This window comes from Dendrobates tinctorius, unplaced genomic scaffold (genome assembly GCF_039654945.1).
Source record: "Dendrobates tinctorius isolate UK_male_01 unplaced genomic scaffold, ASM3965494v1 ptg000117l, whole genome shotgun sequence".
NCBI lineage: Eukaryota > Metazoa > Chordata > Amphibia > Anura > Dendrobatidae > Dendrobates > Dendrobates tinctorius.
In genome coordinates, this window is record NW_027361785.1 from 9,641,981 (window position 1) to 9,667,654 (window position 25,674).

Consider the following 25,674-nt stretch of genomic DNA (forward strand, 5'->3'; position numbering starts at 1 on the left):
TCAAATCTTCAGTTAGTCTGATTTTTCTCTTTATAGGTATATTAAAGAGTAAAATGTAAATTGTTCTTTTAGTCTATAAACTTCTGGCAACATGTCTCCGAATTTCCAAGCAATACATATTGTATTTTTTTCTGACAAAATAAAATGGTCAAAATAAAAAAAAATCAGTGCTTTCAGACCTCAAATCATGCAAAGAAAACAAGTTCATAATCATTTAGGAACAACAATACTAATGTTTTATCTCAGCAGGAGTTCAGAAATCAATATTTTGTGGAATAACCATGATTTTTAAAAACAGCTTTCATGCGTCTTGGCATGCTTTCCACCAGTCTTTCACACTGCTTCTGGCGCAAAACTTTAAGCAGTTCTTCTTTTGTTTGATGGCTTGTGACAATCCATCATCCTCTTGATTACATTCCAGAGGTTTTCAATGGGGCTCAGGTCTAGAGAATGGGCTGCCCATGACAGGGTTTTGATGTGGTGGTCTCTTAATTTTTGCCAGAGCTGTATATACATATATACACATGATGAAAGTTGGTGGTACCCCTCGTTTAGTGACAGAAAAATTCACAATGGTGACAGAAATAACTTGAATCTGACAAAAGTAATAATAAAAAATCTATGAAACTGAACAAATGAAAGTCAGACATTGCTTTTCAACCATGCTTCCACAGAATTAACCCCTTCATGACCCAGCCTATTTTGACCTTAATGACAAGGCCATTTTTTGCAATTCTGACCAGTGTCCCTTTATGAGGTATTTTTATTCTGTTAAACCAGAGAGTTATGTGACAAAAAATAGTTAATAACATTTCCCACATGTCTACTTTACATCAGCACAATTTTGGAAACAATTTTTTTTTTTGTTAGGAAGTTATAAGAGTTAAAAGTTGATCAGCGATTTCTTATTTTTACAACAAAATTTACAAAACCATTTTATTAGGGACCACCTCACATTTGAAGTCACTTTGAGGGGTCTATATGGCAGAAGATACCCAAAAGTGACACCATTTTAAAAACTGCACCCCTCAAGCTACTTCTAATTCTAGATTATTAACCCTTCAGGTGCTTCACAGGAACTAAAGGAACGTGGAAGGAAAAAATGGTCATTTCAATTTTTCCAACAAAAATTTTCTATTAGCATCAATTTTTTCATTTTCACATGGGTAACAGGACAAAATAGATCCTAAAATTTGTTGGGCAATTTCTCCTGAGTACAACGATACCTCATATGTGGTCATAAACCACTGTTTGGGTGCACAGCAGGGCTCAGAAGGAAAGGAGCGCCATTTGACTTTTTGAATGGAAAATATGCTGGAATATTTAGCGGTTGCCATGTTGCGTTTGGAGAGCCCCATTGCGCCTAAATATTGGAGCTCCCCCACAAGTGACCCCATTTTGGAAACTAGACCCTCCAAGGAACTTATCTAGATGCATAATGAGCATTTGAACCCCCAGGTGCTTCACAAATTGATCCGTTAAAAAAAGTACTTTTTTTCACAAAAATTTTCTTTTAGCCTCAGTTTTTTCATTTTCACATGGGTAACAGGATAAAATGGATCCTAAAATTTGTTGGTCAATTTCTCCTGAGTACACCACTTTTTGGGCGCACCTCCAGGCCCAGAAGGGAAGGAGCGCTATTTGACTTTTTGAATGGAAAATTAGCTCCAATCGTTAGCGGACACCATGTCGTGTTTGGAGAGCCCATGTGTGCCTAAACATTGGAGCTCCCCCACAAGTGACCCCATTTTGGAAACTAGACCCCCGAAGGAACTTATCTAGATGTGGGGTGAGCACTTTGAACCCCCAAGTTCTTCACAGAAGTTTATAACACAGAGCAGTAAAAATAAAAATAATTTTTTTTCCTCAAAAACGATAATTTAGCCCACTATTTTTTATTTTCACACAAGGCTAACAGGAGAAATTGGACCACAAAAGTTGTTGTGCAATTTGTCCTGATTACACCGATACCCCATATGTGGGGGCAACCACTGTTTGGGAGCATGGGAGAGCTCAGAAGGGAAGGAGCGCCATTTTGGAATGCAGACTTTTGATGGAATGTTCTGCGTGCGTCATGTTGCGTTTTCAGAGCCCCTAATGTGCCTAAACAGTAGAAACCCCCACACAAGTGACCACATTTTGGAAACTAGAACCTGCAAGGAGCTTATCTAGATGTGTAGTGAGCACTTTGAACCCTCAAGTGCTTCACAGAAGTTTATAGAGCAGAGCCACGAAAATAAAAAATTATAGATTTTTTAGCCCGCTATTTTTTATTTTTCCAAGGGTAACAGGATAAATTGGACCCCAAAAGTTGTTGTCCAGTTTGTCCTGAGTATGCTGGTACCCCATATATGGGGGGAACCACTGTTTGGATGCACGGCAGGGCTCAGAAGGGAAGGAGCGTCAATTGACTTTTTGAATGGAAAATTAGATCCAATCGTTAGCGGACACCATGTCATGCTTGGAGAGCCCCTGTGTGCCTAAACTTTGGAGCGCCCCCACAATTGACCCCATTTTGGAAACTAGACCCCCTAAGGAACTTATCTAGATGCATAGTGAGCACTTAGAACTGCCAGATGCTTCACAGAAGTTTATAACGCAGAGCCATGAAAATAAAAATATTTTTTTATTCCTCAAAGATTTTTTAGCCCGCTATTTTTTATTTTCACAATGATAACAGGAGAAATTGGATGCCTAAAGTTGTTGTCCAGTTTGTCCTAAGTACGCTGGTACCCCATATGTGGAGGAGAACCACTGTTTGGGCACATGTTGGGGCTTGGAAGGGAAGAAGTGACGTTTTGAAATGGTCTGCGGGCTTCGTGTTAAGTTTGCAGAGCCCCTGATGTACCTAAACAGTGGAAACCCCCCACAAGTGACCCCATTTTGGAAACTAGACCACCCAAGGAACTAATCTAGATGTTTGGTGAGCACTTTGAACCCCCAAGTGCTTCACAGAAGTTTATAACGCACAGCCGTGAAAATGAAAAATATTTTTTCCTCAAAAAATGATTTTCAGCCCACTATTTTTATTTTTACAAGGGTAACAGGATAAATTGGACCCCAAAAGTTGTTGTCCAGTTTGTCCTGAGTACGCTGTTACCCCATATGTAGGGGGGACCACTGTTTGGGCACATGTTGGGGCTCAGAAGGGAAGTAGTGACGTTTTGAAATGCCGACTTGATGGAATGGTCTGCGGGCGTCATGTTACGTTTGCAGAGCCCCTGATGTGTGGTGAGCACATTGAACCCCCAAGTGCTTCACAGAAGTTTATAACGCATAGCCGTGAAAATGAAAAATATTTTTTCCTCAAAAAATGATTTTTAGCCCACTATTTTTTATTTTTACTAGGGTAACAGGAGAAATTAGACCCCCAAAGTTGTCATGCAATTTTTCCTGAGTACGCTGATACCCCATATGTGGGGGTAAACCACTATTTGGGCACATGTCGGGGCTCGGAATGGAGGGAGCACTGTTTGACTTTTTGAAAGCAAAATTGGCTGGAATAAATGGTGGTGCCATGTCGAGTTTGGAGACCCCGTGATGTGCCTAAACAGTGGAAACTCCTCAATTCTATCTCCAACCCTAACCACAACACACCCCTAACCCTAATCCCAACCCTAATCATAACTCTAACCCCAACACATCCCTAACCCTAATCCCAACTCTAACCCTAACCACACGCCTAACCCTAATCTTAACCCTAATTCTAACCCTAACCCTAATTACAACCCTAACTCTAATACCAACCCTAATTCCAACCCTAACCCTAATCCCAACCCTAACCCTAATCCTAATTCCAACCCTAATGGAAAAATAAAAATATTTTCTTTATTTTATTATTTGTCCCTACCTATGGGGGGTGATAAGGGAGGCGGTGATTTACTTTTTTTATTTTGATCACTGTGAGAGTTTATAACAGTGATCAAAGTAAATGAATGAATCTGCAGCTTTGAAGATTCCAGCGGGAGCACTGCACATGCGCCCGCCATTTTCCAAGATGATTCCCATGATCTGGGACATTGGGACACAGGGACGGCTAGAGGGACTTCGAAGGCACTGTGCAGGGTGAGGGGAGTGATCAGAAGGCGGGGGTTCACAGTAATGACAGTTGTCTTTTCTTGATATGCTTCATTTGTCTTGCATGCACTGAAATTCTATGCTCTTTTGTCTCCACACATACGTTTGATCATTGGGGCCAAAGAATTTTATATTATCCTCATCAATCCACAGGACTTCTTTCCAAAATGCATCAGGCTTGTTTAGATGTTCTTTTGCATACTTCTAATGCTGAATTTTATGGTGAGGATGCAAAAGTGGTTTTCTTCTGATGCCTCTTCCATGAAGGCCATATTTGAGTAGGTATCACAACTCCAGAGTCTGCTGTTTCTGAAGGTCTTTTGCAGTCAAGTGGCAGTTCCCTTTTGCCTTTCCATCAATCCAATGAGTCGCTCTCACTGAAATTTTGCTTGGTCTTTCAGACCTTATCTTGACCTCCACTGTTACTGTTAACTACCATTTCTTATTTACATTTTGAATTGAGGAAAGGGCAACTTGAAAAGGCTTTCCTATCTTCTTATAGCCCTCTCCTGTTTTGTGGGCCTCGACCATTTTCATTTTCAGAGTGCTAGTCAACTGCTTAAAAGATCCCATGTCTGTTGTTTGGCACAAGGTTAGAGGAGGCTTGGTTTTTATAAAGCTGGGAAATTTGCATCACCTGGTCTTTCATAACGATGGTGAAAAAGCCTTAACCCCAATAGGCTAATTAAGGTCTGAAACCTTAGTCAAAGTTATCTGAGCAAACAAAATCTCCAAGGATGCCCAAACTTTTGCATGGACCACTGCACTGTTTTATAAAAATCAGCTTCTCTACATGTCTGACAGCAATTCTATTCCAATGTCAGTTGAATTCCAAACAGAGTAGACCTCATTCTACTTAATGTGCTTCTGATTAGGTGATCACCTGAACCAAATCTTATTTAATGATGGAAAGTATAAAAAAAATCCTGCTGTGGTCTTAACAGTCCTCTTGCAATAGGACAAGCTGGATGGCAAAAAAAGTGCTAGTAATATCCCAAAAGTAATAGGAATGAAAAAATAACTTTTAACCATGCCAAAGGAGTTGAAAAGATAAGTCTTGAGTGAGGAAAAGAAAGGCTCAATTCTGGTTTTACTAGCATAAGGATACAGTGAGTGTCATGTTGCCTCTATCCTTAAAAGTTCTAAGACGGCAGTCCATTACAACAAGGTCAAGCAGCAGACATTGAGGACAAACAAAGCTACAGACCGGCAGAGGGCCAAAACGACTCTCCACTCTGCAACCACAGGATGACATCAAGTGACCTATAAAAGTAATGGCAAATGGCAGCTGGGGTGAAGTGCATGACAAGAATAGTTCGTAACAGGCCCCTAGAGGCAGGGCTGAAGTCATTTAAAGGTAGAAAGAAGCCTTTCATCAATGAGAAGCAGAGGAGTGCCAGGCAGAAGTTTGCCAAAGACCATAAGGATTGGACCATAGAGGACTGGAATAAGGTAATCTTCTCTGAGAAGTCTAATTTTCAGCTTTGCCCAACATCTAGTCATCTAATGGTTAAACGGGGACTGGGAGAGGTGTACAAGCCACAGTGTATTGCACCCACTGTGAAATTTGGTGGAGGATCGGTGATGATCTGGGGATGCTTCAGCAAGACTGGAATTGGGCAGGTTAATCTTTGCGAAGGACGTATGAATCAAGCCGCATACAAGATTATCCTGGAAAAACATTTGATTCTTCTGCTCAGGCGATGTTCTCCAACTCTGAGGACTGTTTTTTTCCAGCAGGGCAATGCGCCATACCACACAGCTAGGTCAATCAATGTGTGGATGAAGGACCACCACATCAAATCCCTGTAATGGCCAGCCCAATCTCCAGACCTGAACCCCATTGAAAACCTCTGGAATGTAATCAAGAGGAAGATGGATAATCACAAGCCATCATACAAAGAAGAACTTAAATTTTTGCATGAGTGTCATAAGGTCACCCAAAAGCAGTGTGAAAGACTAGTGGAAAGCATGCCAAGATGCAAGAAAGCTGTGACTAAAAATCATGGTTATTTTACAAAATATTGATTTCTGAACTCCTCCTGAGTTAAAATATTAGTATTATTGTTTCTAAATGATTATGAACTTGTTTTCTTAGCATTATTTGAGGTCTGCAAGCACTGCATTTTTTTGTTATTTTGACCATGTCTCATTTTCCTCAAATAAATACAAAATTTAGTGCTTGGAAATTCTTTGAATAGACATGTTGTCAGTAGTTTATAGAATAAAAGAGCAATTTACATTTTACTCAAAAACATATCTATAAAGAGAAAAATCAGAAAAACTGAAAATTTTGCAGTGGTCTCTTAATCTTTGCCAGATCTGTGTTTGTGTGTATATATATATATATAGTGCACTTTTGACCAGTCACAGGAAAGCAACGAAAGACGATAGAAATGTGAAATCTGCACCAAATAAAAGGAAACCCCTCCCAATTTCTGTAGGATGATGTGGCAGTATGTGCACATGCGCAGATGATGACTTAACACCGAAAACAGAGAATCACAGATGTTATTCACTCTGTTACACCAGATGTCCTTACCCGTGTGTGGCAAGAACATCACTATCGTTTGGATGTGTGTAGGGCAACAAATGGAGCCCACATCGAACTGCACTGAATAGGTATGAAACTGGGAGAGTTTTTCATTTATTTGGAGCAGATTTCACATTTCTATCGTCTTTTGTTGCTTTCCAGTAACTGGTCAAAAGTGCACCATGACTTTACGGACACACTGTATATTTTTTTTTAACTAGAATACAAAGAAAATGTGTCATCTTTAACTTGACGCCTGTTAGGGTGTGTGCACACGCTGCGGATTCTGCTGCAGATCCGCAGCGGTTTTGGCCCTGCGGAACCGCAGCGGTGTACAGTAGCATTATAACCTATGGAAAACGAAAACTGCAGTGCAGACGGTGCGGATTTTTCCACGGTTTTCAATCCGCAGAAAGAAATGACATGTCAATTCTTTCTGCGGATTCCGCTGCGGTTTGCCATCTGCTCCATTGTAGAGATGATAAACCGCAGGGCAAAACCGCAGGGTAGTCCGCAGATAAACCGCAGGTCTTCTAACCTGCGGATTTTACTAAATCCGCGCAGACAAATTCGCAGAGCATTCCGCAGCGTGTGCACACACCCTTAGAGATCATTTCATTTTCAACTTGCTTAACTGTTAAGAGTAACAGTAATTTTTACAAGGGGTGCCCAAACATTTACATGCCACTATATATATACAGTGGGGAAAATAAGTAATTGATACACTGCTGATTTTTCAAGTTTTCCCACCAACAAAAAATGGAGAGATCTGTAATTTTTATTATAGGTACACTTCAACTGTTAGAGACCATCTAAAAATTAAAAACAAACAGAAAATCACATTTTTAAATAATTAAAATTGCATTTTATTGCATGAAATAAGTATTTGATCACCTACCAACCAGCAAGCGTTCTGTATCTCACAGATCTGCTAGGGTTTTTTTTTAAGAAGCCCTCCTACTCTGCACTCATTACCTGTATTAATTGTAACTGTTTGAGCTTGTTACCTTTATAAAAGACAACTGTAAACACAATCAATCACACTCGAACCTCTCCACCATGGCCCAGACCAAAGAGCTGTATAAGGACACCAGGGACACAATTGTAGACCTGCACAAGGCTGGGATGGGCTATGGGACAATAGGTAAGCAGCTTGGTGAGAAGGCAACAACTGTTGTTGCAACTATTAGAAAATCGAAGAAGCACAAGATGACTGTCAATCTTCCTTGGTCTGGGGCTCCATGCAAGTTCCCTCCTCATGGGGTAAGAATGATTCTGAGAAAGGTCAGTAATCAGCCCAGGAATGTATGAGAGGGTCTGGTCAATGATCTGAAGAGAGCTGGGACCACAGTCTGAAACATTACCATTAGTAACACACTATGCCGTCATGAATTAAAATCCTGCTGGGCACGCAAGTTTGCCAATGACCATGTAGATGGTCCAGAGGGAGGCATAGGAGAAGGTCATGTAGTCAGATGAGACCAAAATACAACTTTTTTATATCAACTCTCTATTCGCTGTGATTTCAGGAAGAAGTATAAGTAAAATTCCAAGGACACCGTCCCAACCGTGAAGCATGGTGGGGGAAAACTCATACTTTTGGGGAACTTTTCTGCAAAATGGACAGGACAACTGCACTGTTTTGAAGGGAGGATGGGTGGGGTCATGTATCACGAGATTTTGGCCAACGACCTCCTTTCCTCGGTAAGCGCAATGAAGATGGTTCATGGCTGGATCTTCTAGCATGAAAATGACCTGAAATGCACAGCCAGGGCAACTAAGGAGTGGCTCCGTAAAAAGCAATTCAAGGTCCTGGAGTGGCCTAGCCAGTCTCCAGACCTGAACACAATACAAACTCTTTGGAGAGAGCTAAAACTCCATGTTGCCCAGTGACAGCCCAGAAACCTGAAAGATCTGGAAAATATCAGTATGGAGTACTGGGCTAAAACCCTGTGTGCAAACTTGGTCAAGAATTACAGGAAACGTCTAACCTCTGTAATTGCAAACAAAGGTTTCTGTACCAAATATTGTTTTGTTTTTTTTATTGTATCAAATATTTATTTTATACAATAACATTACAATTAATTATGTAAAAGTCATACAATGTGATTTTCTGGATTTTTTTTAGATTCTGTCTCAGTTGAAGTGTACCTACGATAAAAATTACAGACCTCTCCTTTCCTTGTAGGTGGGATAACTTGCAAAAACAGCAGTGTATTAAATACTTATCTTGCTGAATACACATTATACATAAGTATATACAGTGCCTTGCAAAAGTATTTGGCTCCCTGGAACTTTTCAACCTTTTCCTTCATATCATGCTTCAAACAAAACGATACCAAATGTAAATTTTTGGTGAAGAATCAACAAGTGGAACACAATTGTGATGTTGAACGAAATTTATTGGTTATTTTAAATTTTTGTGGAAATTCAAAAACTGAAAAGTGAGGTGTGCAATATTATTCGGCCCCTTTACTTTCAGTGCAGCAAACTTACTCCAGAAGTTCATTCTGGATCTCTCAATGATCCAATGTTGTCCTAAATGACTAATGATGATAAATATAATCCACCTGTGTGTAATTAAGTCTCCTTATAAATGCACCTGCTCTGTGATAGTCTCAGGGTTCTGTTTGAAGCACAGAGAGCATCATGAAAACCAAGGAACACAACAGGCAGGTCCGTGATACTGTTGTGGAGAAGTTTAAAGCCGGATTTGAATACAAAATGATTTCCAAAACTTTAAACATCCCAAGGAGTGCTGTGCAAGCGATCATATTGAAATGGAAGGAGTATCATACCACTGCAAATCTACCAAGACCCGGCCGTCCCTCTAAACTTTCAACTCAAACAAAGAGAAGACTGATCAGAGATGCAGCCAAGAGGCCCATGATCACTCTGGATGAACTGCAGAGATCTACAGCTGAGGTGGGACAGTCTGTCCATAGGATAACAATCAGTCATACACTGCGCAAATCTGGCCTTTATGGAAGAGTGGCAAGAAGAAAGCCATTTCTCAAAGATATCCATAAAAAGTGTCATTTAAAGTTTGCAACAAGCCACCTGGGAGACACACCAATCATGTGGAAGAAGGTGCTCTGGTCAGATGAAACCAAAATCGAACTTTTTAGCAACAATGCCAAACGATATGTTTGGTATAAAGGCAACACAGCTCATCACCCTGAACACCCCATCCCCACTGTCAAACATGGTGGTGGCAGCATTATGGTTTGGGGCTGCTTTTCTTCAGCAGGGACAGGGAAGATGGTTAAAATTGATGGGAAGATGGATGGAGCCAAATACAGGACCATTCTTGAAGAAAACCTGTTGGAATCTGAAAAAGACCTGAGACTGGGACGGAGATTTGTCTTCCAACAAGAAAATGATCCCAAACATAAAGCAAAATCTACAATGGAATGGTTCACAAATAAACGTATCCAGGTGTTAGAATGACCAAGTCAAAGTCCAGACCTGAATCCAATCGAGAATCTGTGGAAAGAGCTGAAAACTGCTGTTCACAAACGATCTCCATCAAACCTCACTGAGCTCGAGCTGTTTGCCAAGGAAGAATGGGCAAGAATTTCAGTCTCTCGATGTACAAAACTGATAGAGACATACCCCAGGCGACTTGCAACTGTTATCGCAGCAAAAGGTGGAGCAACAAAGTATTAAGTTAAAGGGGCCGAATAATATTGCATGCCCCACTTTTTAGTTTTTGAATTTCCACAAACATTTAAAATAACCAATAAATTTCGTACAACTTCACAATTGTGTTCCACTTGTTGTTGATTCTTCATCAAAAATTTACATTTGGTATCTTTTTTGTTTGAAGCATGTTATGTGGGAAAAGGTTGAAAAGTTCCAGTGAGCCGAATACTTTCGCAACGCACTGTATTGCAGCAATAAAGGTTATGGTTAAATCTTAGCTCTACAGGCTCGGATTAGGTGCACCTGGCTGGCTTTCCATGTTAACCAGGTTAGGTGTTCACCACAGTCAGTAAGGTGGGGGAATCTGACAAAAGGTGGGTGGTTTTGCAGGTGGAGAGCGAGATCAGTCAGAATCTCTCTTTGAGAAGAGACTGCACAGGCAAGTAGCACTGGTTACTATGGACAATATCCATTGTGTTTGACCAAACTGGGACCAGCTCAGCTGTGTTTGAGTAGCCAGTGTCTATTTTGCATTTTTAGCACCTGGATAAGGCTATGGATTTTAAGTTTATGATTTTGTTTTTCGGTGCTGTACAACCAGTGGAAATAAACGAGAATCCAGTTCCTAGATTTATACATTTTATACACACTGTAACAATGTTACTTACTAAGGAGCGATATGAGATATCACAGGAACTGTTTCTATTTAAATGTTTGGTTGGTTTATTGCAGACCTCATAAACCACATCACAGGAAACTCAAATATAGCCCTTGTCTGGCTCAAAGTACAACATTAAGCAAAAAGTCCATACAGTATATGTTGGTTAGTCTGCCTGGCTTGAAGTCCAGCTTTTTAGTCCTTTAGCAAAGGCACTCAAACCAGGAGATCCGTGTCACAACTCTGCTGTCGGAATACTTGGGGCCAGGGGCTCCTTCATGGTCAATAAGGCTGGGGACATTCTAGCTGTCCCTGGTCCATGGATTAATTTTGATGGTGAAGTCTCCGGGGCCACGTATTGTACCTTGCTGAGCTAATGAATCAGCCCTATATCTGTCCCCTTCCCCTATCCAGGTGAGTAGGGAGTAATACTGCATGTTTATACACAAATCAGACTAACAAGGGAGGATGTACAGGGATCAATGAAAATAGCAAACATACAAATATGCACTCACAGACAACAGAGAGTAGCATCGGGGATAGAAGGAAGGAAAACCAAAAAGGAGAGGATGAGGATTTTGCACACAGCTGAAACACCAAGCAACAGTCACAGATCAACACTCCAAACACCTCTACCAACAACCAAAACCTCCACTCCACACCATGCAGTTTAAGATTAACACTGGCAATAAAGATTTCCAGAGGCAAGTATATATAGTAGAGAGGAGTGGCCAATACTGAGCAGCTGAGATCATCCAACCTGAACAGTTTAACCCCTGCACTGCTAAAAGAAACCTATGTAAGGGGGTGACAGAGGCTGTCATATGCCTCCCCCTCCTTACACAGTGTTCACATTAAATACATGCGGTTCCATAGAGTATTATAAATGTTAATGTATATGTTTAATGGGATGTGTATGTGCTTTACATCTATTTTATATAAGATTAGGGAAAGATATAGAAGATAGAATAGAAGGGTAGCAGTAGATTAGGACAAATATTGGGTATAGATCAGTGGGGCACCATACAGATAGGGAAAGAGAGTGCCAGCATAAGCATAGTTAAAAGGTCTTTTCCAGATTGGGAGGAGTTAAAGATGGGTGTGGTGCAGAGCAGTAAGATAGTGTTGAAACTTCCTGATTAGGGCAAAAGTGATGTAGCAGTGAGAGTGGGCAGATGGATAGCCCTGGGGGTTAAGATTGCTGAGGCAATGAGGGATGCCATGCTAAGCAGCATGCGAGTGGTCACTATCTATTGAAGTAACCATTCCATAGGGGATCCATGGCTAACGGCTGGGACTAGGCAGAGCTGAGCACGCCTTTTACCTTTTTCCAATGGAAACCGGACAAGAGGAATGGGAGGAGTGTCTGCGGGACAGAAGTTGTCAGCAGAGACAGGGAGAGCTCAAGGAGTACAAATGTCTTCAGGATGGAAGATGTCAGAGAAGTCAGGGAGTGCTCAAGGAAAACAAGTGAATGTGAACTGTGCTACGTCTGTATCAAAATCCCTGCTTTCAAGTAAAGTTGAACTGTTGAGTATGAACACAGAGTCTGGAAGTGTTTATGTGAACCATGGATTTGGAACTTAGATTGTGGAATCGAAAGGAACCCTGGAGCCAAATGTGAGTGTACTACCTTACACACAGCAGGTGGGACATTGTGTTTCCTTTGTGGGGTGCCAGGGTGTGAGAATGCAACAGCTCCTCGCCATGACTACCGCCCTGGCCACCTCACACCTATGTCATTTAATATGAAGGAGAAAGTGCTTCTAATCAGAGCAGGAGCAGGAGAAATCAGCACGGTCTTCTGGACCCTCTCTGTCTTGGTAAACCCATGCCAGTCTGCACACCTCCATATACACAGCCATGTGTGAGACAAACAGATCTCAATTTACAAAGCAAACAACACCCAGCTGCTCACAATCAAACTGTCATGGCTGATAAACCCTTTTTAGTCCTATATGTGCTGAAGCATTTTCTCCAGGTAATTTTTTTTATTTTTTTCAAAATTATTAGTCTGCCACTGGGATTTTAATTTTTATATTTGTAAAATACATGTATGAAGGCAAAAAATGGAAAACCTACCACGTCTTTAAATGCTCCAATGATGGCCGCAGTGATAATGCCAAGGAACAGGCCCACAATATTAAGGACGGTGCATGTCCACAACAGCCGATATAAATGAACAACATCTTGGCAACTGTTCACACCTACAAATTCGTAATAGCTGGTGGCTTCATGTGAACTGCCAAAATAAAGAAAGTTCGGTAAAGGGAACAATTTAATTCCAAGTTGCATAAAGCTGTAGGAACAAGATGATTTTGTGTGAGTGCATTTATGATCTACTATATATATATCTTTCTACTTACATTTTTCCTATACTATTACTTTTACAAGGTTACTGACTATTTTGTTCATGGGGTAATGTGATAAAACCACATGCTGCTCCAACTGAGCTGCTTTGGTGCTTCTCTCTGGTAAGGGGCCCGTTACACATAGCGATATCGCTAGCAATATCTCTGTAACGTCACCGATTTTGTGACGCAGCAGCAATATTGCTAGCGATATCGCTATGTCTGATACTTACCTCCGACCGGCTCCCCCGCTGCTCATCGCTGGTCGCGCGACAACATACTGGACCATTTCTCGTCGGGCGCTTCCTGCTGGGCTTCCTGTGGCGCCGACGAGCAACGTGTGGACACGGGCGGGAGGACGTCAGGATCGCCGCGTCTGACAGGTAAGTAGCGACCCCCGACCCCTGCTATGTCGCTGGTGAGATCTGTCTGTGTGGCAGCTCACTAGCGACCACTTAGCGATGCACCAGCGATCCATATCATTGTCGGGATCGCTGGTGCATCGCTAAGTGTAACGGTACCCTTAGGTAACTGTTTACATGATTGTTGCGATGATATGCTATTTATCATGCTACTGTCACTGAAGCCAATTACTTGTCTGAGTGGTCTACCATGGAGGCAGATACATAAGGTAGACAGCATGTCATAGTAGAACATTCTTTTATTTTATCACATTTCACTGCCTAGAACAAATTTGTCAGAAACTTGGAAAATCTCTTCCAGAATAGTGAAAGTAATGTAAAATTAATGTATCTGAAGTTGCTAAGAGAATTTAATGCGGACATTGTTTTTCCTAGATCACTTTGACACTTGTGTTTAGCCTCTTAGTGACCGTGCCAATTTTGACCAAAATGGCCAAGCCATATTTTACAATTCTGACGAGTGTCACTTTGTGGTAATAACTCTGGAACGCTTCAAGATATCCCACTGATTCAGTTTTTTGTGACATATTGTACTTCATTATAGTGGTAACATTTCTTTGATATGACTTGTGTTTATTTATGAAAAAAATAGAAATTTGGCAAAAAGTTTGAAAATTTTGCAGTTTTCAAACTTTCAATTTTTGTGCCCTTAAATCACAGAGGTACGGTATGTAACACAAAATAACATTTAGCATATGTTTCCAAAATTGTGCTGATGTAAAGTAGACATGATTTTTTTTGTTAGGAAGTTATAAGGGTTAAAAGTTGATCAGCAATTTCTAATTTTTCCAGCAAAATTTATAAAACCCTTTTTTAGGGACCACCTTACATTTGATGTAACTTTGGGAGGCCTATATGACAGAAAATCCCAATAGTGACAGTATTCTAATATCTGCACAATCCGATTTTCACACCAAGCATCTGCTTTTCATCCGAATGCAGTGCGATTGCTGTCAGATTGCAATGCGATTCATGAGCTTTAACATAGAGCAATTTTCTGTCATTTACACATCATTTTCAAACAAAATATTCATCAAAATACATACACACATATATAAAATAGATAGATTGAAGAAAAACCGGCAAATCATCTACCGTGTACCGTAAAATCACACTGACAGGTTAGAATAGAATAGATATAAGCGCATAGAGATATAGATGTCAGTGACACACACATACTGTATATATGTACATATATTACATAGATACAAGAAAAGCCGGCAATTCAGCAGCTGAGTACTGTAAAATCACTGCAGGATAGAAGAGATGGATTGCCGTCCATATAGTAAATACAAATAGAATAGATAGATATAAAGATGTCTGTGACAAATACAATTAGTACAGTGTGTGTGCAGCTTATTGTACATGTATTTAATTAATAAAAGATTATTTTTTGGAAAAAAATGGCAAGGGCTCCCGCGCAACAATTTTCATAACCAGCAGAGGAAAAGCTGAAGGCTGGGGGCCGATGTTTGTAGCCTGGGAAAAGGATAATACCCATGGAGCTTCCTAGGCTAGTAATATCTGCTAAAAGCTGTATGATTAGCCTTTACTGACTATTAAAATGGGGGACCCCCCAAAAAAATGGTATGAGGTCCCCCTATAATTAATAACCAGCAAAGGTTATGCAGACAGCTGTGGGCTGATATTAATAGCCTAGAAAGGGGTCATGGATACTGCTCCCCAAGCTAAAAACATCAGCTCTCAGCCTCCCCAGAAATGGTGCATCTCTAAGATGTGCTAATTCTGGCACTTCGCCTCGCTCTTAACAACTTGCCCTGTAGCGGTGGCAAGTGGGGTGATAGTTGGGGGGTTGATGTCACCTTTGTATTGTCAGGTGATATCAAGCCCCAAGGTTAGTAATGGAGAGGCATCAATAAGACACCCCCATTACTAACCCCATAGTCACATTGTAAGAAAACACAGACACCCAGAAAAAAGTCCTTTAATTGAAAGAAAGACATAGACTCCTTTAATATTCTTAATTAATCCATACTTACGACCTCGCCCATTCCCTGATGCCCTGGTCATATGCAAAAGAGGTAAAAACACAAACAATAATATTCCTCACTTTTCCACAGAGATGCTTTTAATCCTTTTGTCCCACGACGGGTCTAGCTCTGCTACATCTAGATGGCAGGCTGCATGCATGCATGATGCGTCCATACAGCCTGTCCTCCAGCAGACACTGAGCACTTGCATTTTCACATTGAGCTGGTTCAGAAGTTCAGTCATGTCCACGAGATAGTAGAACTTCAGGAGCCACTCAGTGTTGGCTAACTCGGGATACTAGACGTTTTCCATTTCAAGAAAAGTCCGGATTTCGCTCAGACAAGCTAAAAAATGGCTGAACACCTTCCCTCTTGATAACCATTGCACATTGCTGTGCATAAGCAGACCAGGACAATTATTCCCAGCTTAATCCACCAGTGTTTTAAACTGGTGATCATTTAAAGCTCGGGCAACAATAAAGTTGACCACCTGAATGACCAGCGACATCACCTCACCAAGCTGCTCGTCAACTATCTGAGCACAAAGAGAATCATGATGTAGGATGCAGTGAAAACTTAGGATAGGTCTCTTCATGTTCACGAAGAAGCACTACAAATCTTTTGGTTTTCCCCACCATGCACGGAGCACCATCGGTACACACCAAAATACTGCTCTTGCAAAAATAAGAGACCACTTTCGAATTTTCTTTTTTGTTTGATGGCTTGTGACTATCCATCATCCTCTTGATTACATTGCAGAGGTATTCAATGGGGTTCAGGTATGGAGAATGGACTGTAAGTTTATCCATCGGTAGATTTTTTTTCTTTAGCAAGCTAAGTGAAAGACTTGAATAAATCCTCCCCTCTCGTTGTCCCCTTCATAGGAAAAACAACAACACTGCCCTTACATAGTGTGTTACCAACAGCAATCACGCTGAACTGGGATAAATGGCTTACATCTATTGACTCATCCAAAACAAGAGAAAAGAATGGTGCTGCATTTATGTCCCTCACTTGCGTTGCCTCAATTTGACTTGCCATCATGATGATACGATTGTGAACCATTTTTGCCGACAGAGGCATGCCTTTTATTAGTTTGATTCTCTTGTCTTTATCCAAAAAGTCGTCAAAAAGTTCATTGGCAACATCAAGCATGAATGTTTTGGCATACTCCCCATCTATGAGTGGCTTTCCTTTTCTCACAATTGCTAAAGCACCAGCAAAGCTGGCCGAATTCCAGTCACCTTGTTGGGTCCAAACACTGAGTTGCTGCTGACTGGCTTGCACTCTGCACAATAACTCTTAACATGCTTTCTTCCTGCTATCCCCACAGGATATTTTGATGCAAATGTAGTATGGCCTGTGTCGAAGTGCCGCTTTGTATTTGACCGTTTCATCGATGCAGACATACAGCAGAACCTGCTCTCTCCACTAGGGCGAATTCCTCTATCCATTCCTGCTGAAAAGTACGATACTCCTCATCTTTTTTACTTTTAGCCATCTTCGTCAATAAGAGTTTCTGCAATTAGTTAGCTGACTTCTTGATTAAAAGGAGGGAAGTTTACTTCCTGACCTCACAATCTCCTTCTGATCCACACCACAGAAAGCCATCACCCAGGATATAAGTCGTTCGCTCTCCTGACAGCTAGAGCAGCGCTTGAGCGAACAGAGCTCAGTTGCAGCTAGGCTGGGGTGAAGAGAACCCCGGCTGCGCTCTTCTTTGCAGCAGGGGAGGAAAGTAGTTCCGGCCGCTCCAAGCGCCGTATTGCAGCAAGCCCCGACTTCAACACGACTGAGGCTCCCGGAGCGCTCAAGGCACCTGCTTCCACACTGATCTCCACCGCAGCTGCTTCGCCCGTCTAGACTCCACCGGGGATCAATGTGCTGAGAGGCCCGAATACCGAACACCGGAGGTGACTGCACGCCCAGCGACGCCGATGGAGAGGAAGTCAGTCCTTAACACTGGCACTGCCAAGCATTCACAAAGCATTTTCCATCATAGGGACCAGCTTCCCAGCCAGCCAGGTAGGAAACCAGAGGTGAACACATACTGGAGGCAGCAGAGGGGACCCTGGTTGCCAGGGTGAGTGTCTTGGGAACTATTCCCATAAGGAATTGACGGTTTTGAGAACTCAATAAGGGTCACCTGTACCCACAATGAAACAGAAAAAAGTGGACTTAGAGTATTTTGTATACCTCATTCCATACTTAGTGCCTTATAGGTTTCTACCTCACAGTACCTATTGCACACTGGCAGGCGGTGATCAGGCTCCATATACATATAATTAGGGGGGACTAGAAGTGTTCTAAATTTAAGTGGTGCTGATTTTCTGGACAATCAATGGTGACTTAGTGTATAAAGCTTGGACAGAGATATTACTCTCTTCACCTACCTTTCCTATTGACAATCATAGGCTCAGCATCATCACCCCACAGCCTGTCTGAGCGATTCTGAGGGACAGAAATTATTTGCCTTTTTTTCTTTTTTTCATCCTGAGCATGGAGTCAATAAGCCACCTATACTTTCACTGCTGGACGCACAGGTTATCTACCTAACCTTCATCCTCTTCCCTGACTGGATACAAGGACAAACAACACTACTGCATAAAAGAAATAACCAGTCTTCCTATATTTAAGGGGTATATTCACCTATCTGCCCCTTACATAAACCTGGAAGGCCCATTATGTAATTACCTGCCTATTTGAGCTTTTAAGATGAGCAGTTTGATCTCTCCTGTGTAATATCTTGTATTACAGTTTATTAACCCTATTTTTCTTTAATTGAAGTCTATTATCTCATATCATTTTACTCATTTATCTGTATACTGAACTACATAGTAATATTTCTATGTAATTACCTGTTTACTTAATCCAGTTGCTTCATACCACTCTATTCAATTGCCCCATACCACTATCTCCACCCAAGTGTCTATAGAAGAGACAATGATCTAAAACGGAGACAAGAGCAGGCAAAACTAAAAATAAATTCCAAAAAAGTAGACAGTCCTTACTTTCGACCTACTCTAAGTCAACTGAGGACTTCCCCAGCTTACTTGGCCCTATCAGATTTAGGTCCCCTATGAAGAAAGGGGAACCAAAATCTATGTATACAAAACAGTCTTCCTTACCGACATAAAGTAAAATTACAAAAGAAGGGGCTGTATGAAAAAACTCACCATCTAAATTGCCAGTAAGCCCATCATGCCTTAAAAGAGACATTAAAGGGGCGTCCAAACCTCTAACTCTAAATACTCTCTCCTCAGAGGAAATGGACACATCCAAATCATTCAAAAGAAAAGGTCCTAATGACCAAGAGAGAAAACTTGATCGCTCCACTGATGAATCAGACACTCAATCTGATGACTACTCAACTAATAACAGCCCAGACAGACAGAGAGTCAAAAGAGATCATGCAGAGGTATCACTACTAGCAGGGATCCCACCTCCCTCAATTAACCTAGATGAATTTCTTGGTTCCAACAAACCAGCCAATGATGATTTCCCTGCTAGCCTCTTTAAGTCACTTAATGACTCTATGAGAATAGGGTTTGAACTACAAAATAAAACTCTGCAGGAGACATGCAATAATTTCATCCAAAGGTTCAAAAGAAATGAAAAAAAAATTAACTCTTGTGGAAAAAGACACTACTTTGCTCTCCAAACAGGACTCTAATCTTCTGGCTGAGATACTATCCCTCAAAAATAAGTTAACAGACCTTGAGGACCGTAACAGGAGATGGAGAAACAACTTGAAGATAAGCGGCATACCAGAATCTGTTCCTCAAGGTGACCTCTCAGACTATACTAAAAACCTATTTAAAAAGCTGATCCCAACTTAACATTGATCGCATTCACTGTCTACCATGTCCCCAGGGGGATTCCCCAGGACAAATCCAGGGACACTATCCTTAGAGTTCACTAACTTGAAACAAAGGAAAGGATCTTAAAAGGCATCAGAGAAAGAGGTTACTTCCCTGAACCTTCTAAGAACTTTAAATTATTTTCAGACTATTTCAAAGCAACTATGGACGCCAGGAGATCCTTTAAAGAAATAACTGCTAAACTCAGGGAACTCAGAGTGCCCTATAGATGGGGCTTCCCAACAAAGCTCCTGGTGTGGTACAATAACAAAAATTACCCAATTACCCCCCAAGAAGGCTCAAGATTTATTAAATTCCTAATGGAAGAACCTGTCTTCAAAGATAAAGATTAGAAAAGGGTAAATATATCAAGGTTACTCTTTACTAACGACATAAATGTCATATAATATTTGTTGAAAATATTATTTTCCCAGAGGAGCATTGCACGGCGAATAAGTCTCCTTACCTTGACAAGCCACAGCTGGCATGTCACTCTCCGCTAGGAGAAACCTTACTTCTTAGACCCTAGTCCAGAGCCTCTCACCTTGCCAAATCAGATCTCATACTTTGCACTGACGAGAGCCAACAGCTCGAAACACCGTGTCTGCAAATTGAGATTCTGATTTGGCTTGTATCCTAAGTCATACTACAAGACTCGTTAAAGGGTTGATTGTGACTTGTAGGATCGCTACTACCAATAGGTGGCGCTGTAGAGTAAAAGTCCTCTTTCTTTCTGAAGAGGCAATTTGCATATAATATTTGTTAACTGACCTCTAATCCGGAGGGGTCTCAGTGGGACCTTAGCCACAAGATACTTATTCCCCCATACTGAGGTGAGACTCTAATTGATTTGGAGTCCTCCAGGAGAACTTCAAGTGTTTTAATTGTTAGTAGTTTGGGCCTTTACAGTTCGTATATTTAATTTATTTTATTTAGTTTATTAAAGTTTTGTTTTACTTTTCCTTTGCTTGTTTTGTTAAATTTCTTAAATCTTGATGTCCAATGAGGATTCTCTCTTACAATGTGAGAGGTCTCAACAGCCAAAATAAAAGGTACACCATTTGGAAAGAGATTAACCATACACATGCTGATCTTGTCTGGCTACAGGATGTGAAATTGGCGAAAGACAACCATCCAGTCTTCCAACACAAAAATTTTCCACTTATGTATAAATTGTTGTGCTCTTCTAAAAAAGCAGGTGTCGTAACATTGGTGAGTAGCGCTGTCCTATTCCAGTTTGTCGATGAGGTAGATTCTTTGGGCAGGTTCCATATACTAATTTGCCTATTAAATAACAAATCGTGCACAATAGTGAACATATACGCTCAAATAAAAAGCATATTTCTTTCTTGAATAAGCTGCAAAAAAAAGTCAATAGAGTCAAAACAGGGGATGTTATACTAATAGGAGGTTTTAAAATAGTCCTTGATGCTAACATAGATTCCACTTCCTCAGTCCGCTATAAATCACTGATGCTGAAAAACTGGCTCATCCAAAATGAGCTTTATGACATTTTCCGATGTCTAAACACCTCATCTCGGGGAATACTCCTACTATTCAGACGTACATAATACGTCTTCATGCATAGATTTAATTCTTTCAAATGTTTTTACCCTAAACAAGTTCAAAAATATGAAATTTTTAAATAAAATCATCTCAGATCATACAACACACGTTGCAGAATTCCTCCTAGGCCCACCACCAGAGAACAACTACTTATGGATATGTAACCCTACTTTATTTAAACTACCTGATTTTAAACTAGAAATAGAAAATTTAATAAATAACTATTTCAAAGAAAATATATCTGATGAGATTAATGCCTTTCCACTCTGGAATGCTCATAAGGCAGTCCTCAGAGGGGGTCTTATTCCACTAGCATCAAGATACAAAAAAAGGAATAGAGAATTGTATTATCAACCTACAGGCCCAAATTAGGAAAAAAGAGGATCAAGAACATAGCTTGGAGAAACCTTCATCTGTTATTCAAGCGGAAATCTTGGATCTCAGGCAAAAACTGAGATCTGAGATTTTCTGGGAATATGACTCAGTTATTAAGGCTTCAAAGTTCAGAATCTATACTTCTTTGAATAAGCCGACTAAATATAAAAAAGAAAGAGTCAATAGAAGAATTAATAAAATAATTTCCAAGTCAGGTGAAACTATGATACATCCAAGGGATATCGTTAAATCCTTTGCAGAGTTTTTTCAAAACTTATATAACTTCTAATCCTACCATACACACGAATTCTATTAATGCCTTCCTTTCAAGTATGAATCTTCCTAAAATAGCAGATTTAGACCTCATCAATAGCCCCTTTACAGAGAGGGAGATAATCAATACCATCAACAAATCAAAGACACTAAAAGCGCCAGGACCAGATGGCTTCTCAAATGAACATTTTAAGCCCTTTGCAAAAATCTTAGCTCCCCATCTAGTTTCCACTTCAATTCGGCCTCCTCTCAAGGTTCCTTCACAAAGGAGATGCTGGAAGCGGTCATCATTATGATCCCAAAGGCGGGGGGGGAGATCTTGAGAGGATACAAAATTACAGACCCATTTCCCTTATCAATAATGATATTAAAATCTACTCTAAAATATTAGCTGATCGCATAAAAAATATTCTCCCCAATTTATTAGTTGACGACCAAATTGGTCTCACAGAAGGTCGCCAAGCGACGGATGGATCAAGGAGAGTGATCAACTTAATTAATATGATCAAAGCCACAAATTCCCGAGCTGCTTTCCTGACTCCCTGATGCCGAGAAGGCGTTTGACCAATTGAATTGGTCATACCTGAAAGCTACTCTCGAGAAGTTTGGCTTCGATCACAAATTCCTTTCCTCAGTTTTTGCCTTATATTCTAGCCCTAGTGCTAAAATATATTCTAACAACTTCTTGTCTAAAGGCCCCGTCACACATAAAGATGCACCAGTGACCCCGACAACGATACGACCTTGTTAGGATCGCTGGTGCATCGCTACATGATCCCTGGTGAGCTGCCAAACAGGCAGCTTCACCAGCGATCAGCACCAGCGAGGGCGCTGGTCTATAAGGTAAATATCGCGTTACTAAGCGGCGCGCGTCACTTAGTTACCCGATGTGTACCTTAGAAACGCCCCAACTCCAGTCCTCAAGGTCCACCAACAGATCATGTTGTATGGAATCCTCTTTTTTTTGGGCTCTTGTGAAACCGTTATCAATGGAGATATGTATTTCATTACAACATGATCTGTTGGTGGACCGTGAGAAGTGGAGTTGGGGAGCCCTGCTGGATCCAGTCTGTGCTATATTAAAAAAAGTAGAGACTGCTGTGAAAAAGACAAGTCATGTAGATTGGTTTCATTGACAACACATATCTCCTTGACTGACACAAGAAACATCAGTAATGGAGATATCTGGTGTATTGCACACACTAAATTATGGAGGGGTTCCCCAACTATGGTGTTAAAAGCCAACAAACAAATCATGTTTTTAGTAATTCGATTTGAGTTACCAAAGAAAGAAAAAAAAGGGAAACATAATCTGTTGGTTGACATTTAGGACTACATTTTTGAAACCCTGGCATAGAGGATGGTGTTGAGTGCAAGGCATATCTATTGTTACCTTCCTTTTTTTTTTCCGTTCGCATTTAACTATTAAAGAAAAGGCAAGGAAGTATAGATATACCTTGTAAATAACCACATACTCTATTACGTGTTTGTGGAAGAAACACATTACTGATGGTGAAAATAAATGTTATATATACTTCCCAAATACCCTGACCTTGCATCACTATCACACCTGGGCAGGTGAATGGATTTTGAACCTGCAGCGTTGCTATAACTCGCCATATATTTTGCAGAAGAGTGTAGTGATGCTGCAGTTCAATCTGTATTGTAATGGCCATTTGTGATAAGTATTCAGCATGACACAAGGCCTGGGTATTTTACCTGACACAGTTGTATTATCTCCACCATCGCTGTTAATTGAACACACTGTAGAGATTATAAAGGTAATACAACTTGTGTGTGTATGTCACGTACGCAGGAGTATTAGTGAATTCATGATGCACAAAACACAGCATCATAAATTCACTGAGACACCTGGCTACTTGCTAATGGTATTGGGAGTGTAAAAACAGAGAATGCACTCAGTACAGGTAGCAAAACAGTTTTTTTTATTAACATACCAACAACATGCAATAAAATTTTTTTACACCATTTGCACTTGCCATTCCACCCGTCCTACATCTGAGTTGAAGTAGGCCGCAAATTGGTCCCTCAATTGGCCAACTTCGACGGATGACCTGAAAGGGTGCTGTGTAAATTCAGGCAATGGATTAGGAGCAACATCATCAAGATCTAAGTTCGGGTGTTCTCGAGAAATTACAAAATTATGTAGAACAACACAGGCCTTGACCACCTCATCCACTGTTTCAAGTTTCAGATTAATAGCTGTACCAAGAATGCGCCATCTAGATACAAGTATACCAAATGTACACTCTACTGTTCTCCTGGCCCTGGTGAGCCTGTAATTATAAATTCTTTTGTGGAGGTCCAAGTCCTGGCTGGAGTAGGGTTTGAGCAGGTTTTGGCACATCTGGAACGCTTCATCACCAACCATTACAAATGGCTGTGGCGGACCTTCGGTGTTGGGAAGAGGCCGTGGCATGGGGAAATTGAAGTTGTTGTCATACAACCTCCTGCCCATGTCAGAGGTCTTAAAAGCCTGGGTGTCATTCCCACGGCCAAATGCTCCAATGTCCACTGCAATAAACATACAGTCTGCATCCGCTATGGCCATCAGTACAGTAGAAAAGTACTTTTTGTAGTTATAGAACTCAGAGTCTGTTCTTTTGGGCTTGATAATCCTGATGTGTTTCCCATCCACCGCTCCCAAACAGTTGGGGAAATTGCATACAGTCCAGAATCTGTCGGCGATTTCCAACCACTGTTCTGCGGTTGGCATGGGCATGAATTCGGGACAAAGAACGCTCCACAAAGCCCGGCAGGTGTCCGCAACAATTCCAGACAAGGTGGATATTCCAATCCGGTACTGGAAGTGCAGTAAAGAGAGGGTCTCTCCAGTAGCCAGGAATCTGTGACACATAGAAAAATTTTTTTAATTATTTGTGTATAGGGATTTTTGTACACACCTAAAATTCAATAAAAAAAATACATCTGCAGCCTTTTGTTCAATACATGCCATAAAAAAATTACCACAGCCTTTTGTTAACTACATGGCAGAACTATAATTCTGCGAGATTTAGAGTACATGTCACAACAAAGAAAATTCTGCATTGGTTTTGCAAAACTACAAACCATAATGTGACCAGGAGGCGTTCCTCTGGAGTAATCGCCCGCCGGAGCTGCGTGTCCTGTCTCCGGATGACTTCTTTTACCAGACCAAGCAAATAGTGAAAGGTTTCTTTGGTCATCCGGGTATAATCTGTAAATTTATCTGGGTTTGCCTGGAGCTCCCTGTAGAGGGTGTGGTACGCTCCACGGCTCTCCCGTAGTTCAATAATAGGATGTATCCACAAACGCCGCTGCTGCGGTCTTCGCTGCCTCTCTCTCTCTCTCCCTCTGTTCATGGCAAGCAACGGCATAAGCCTGAGCCATCCTTCTGTCCAGATCCAAGTCAAAGTCAAAGCTCTTCCAGCGCAGATCCATGTTTCTCAAGTCAAATGCAAGCAAATGTGAAGAATTCAGCTTTAAACAGGGGCTATATAAAGAATTTCAATACGCCCACTGCTGTCCCATTGGTGGAGTTTGTTACAAGAATTTTTCAAGGATTTATTTTTTCTCCGGTTTATTGCGCATAAAAAATGCAAGCGCATGAAAAACGCTTTTTTTTGTAGTTATGCGCACAATAATGCTACAAAAAAGCAGTGTTTACAAGCTTTTGCATGCGCTTTTGACATGCATTTCATGTGCGATCCAAACGCAGCGCAAAAAAACGCTAGTGTGAAACTAGCCTAAGTCATACAGAAAAAGAGCAAATGTCAGGCTAGTTTCACACTAGCGTTTATTCCATGCAGCGCATGGCGCCGCTAAGCCTCGCCCCCTGCCGGCTCCCTGCCCACTCCATCCGGTCATTGCCGCCTACTATCGCACATGGACGCATGCGATCTGCGCACCCTATCTTTAGCATA

The 25,674-nt window shown here is 41.0% G+C and overlaps 1 protein-coding gene across 1 annotated transcript in view; it reads right to left on the reverse strand.

Annotated features, from left to right (window-relative positions):
• TMEM255B (transmembrane protein 255B) overlaps window positions 1-25,674 on the reverse strand; it is a 122,656-nt gene that overhangs the window by 16,236 nt on the left and 80,746 nt on the right. The window contains exon 7 of the mRNA XM_073590605.1: window positions 12,996-13,155. Within this exon, the coding sequence (XP_073446706.1) occupies window positions 12,996-13,155 (160 nt within the window). The remainder of the gene's footprint in view (window positions 1-12,995; window positions 13,156-25,674) is intronic.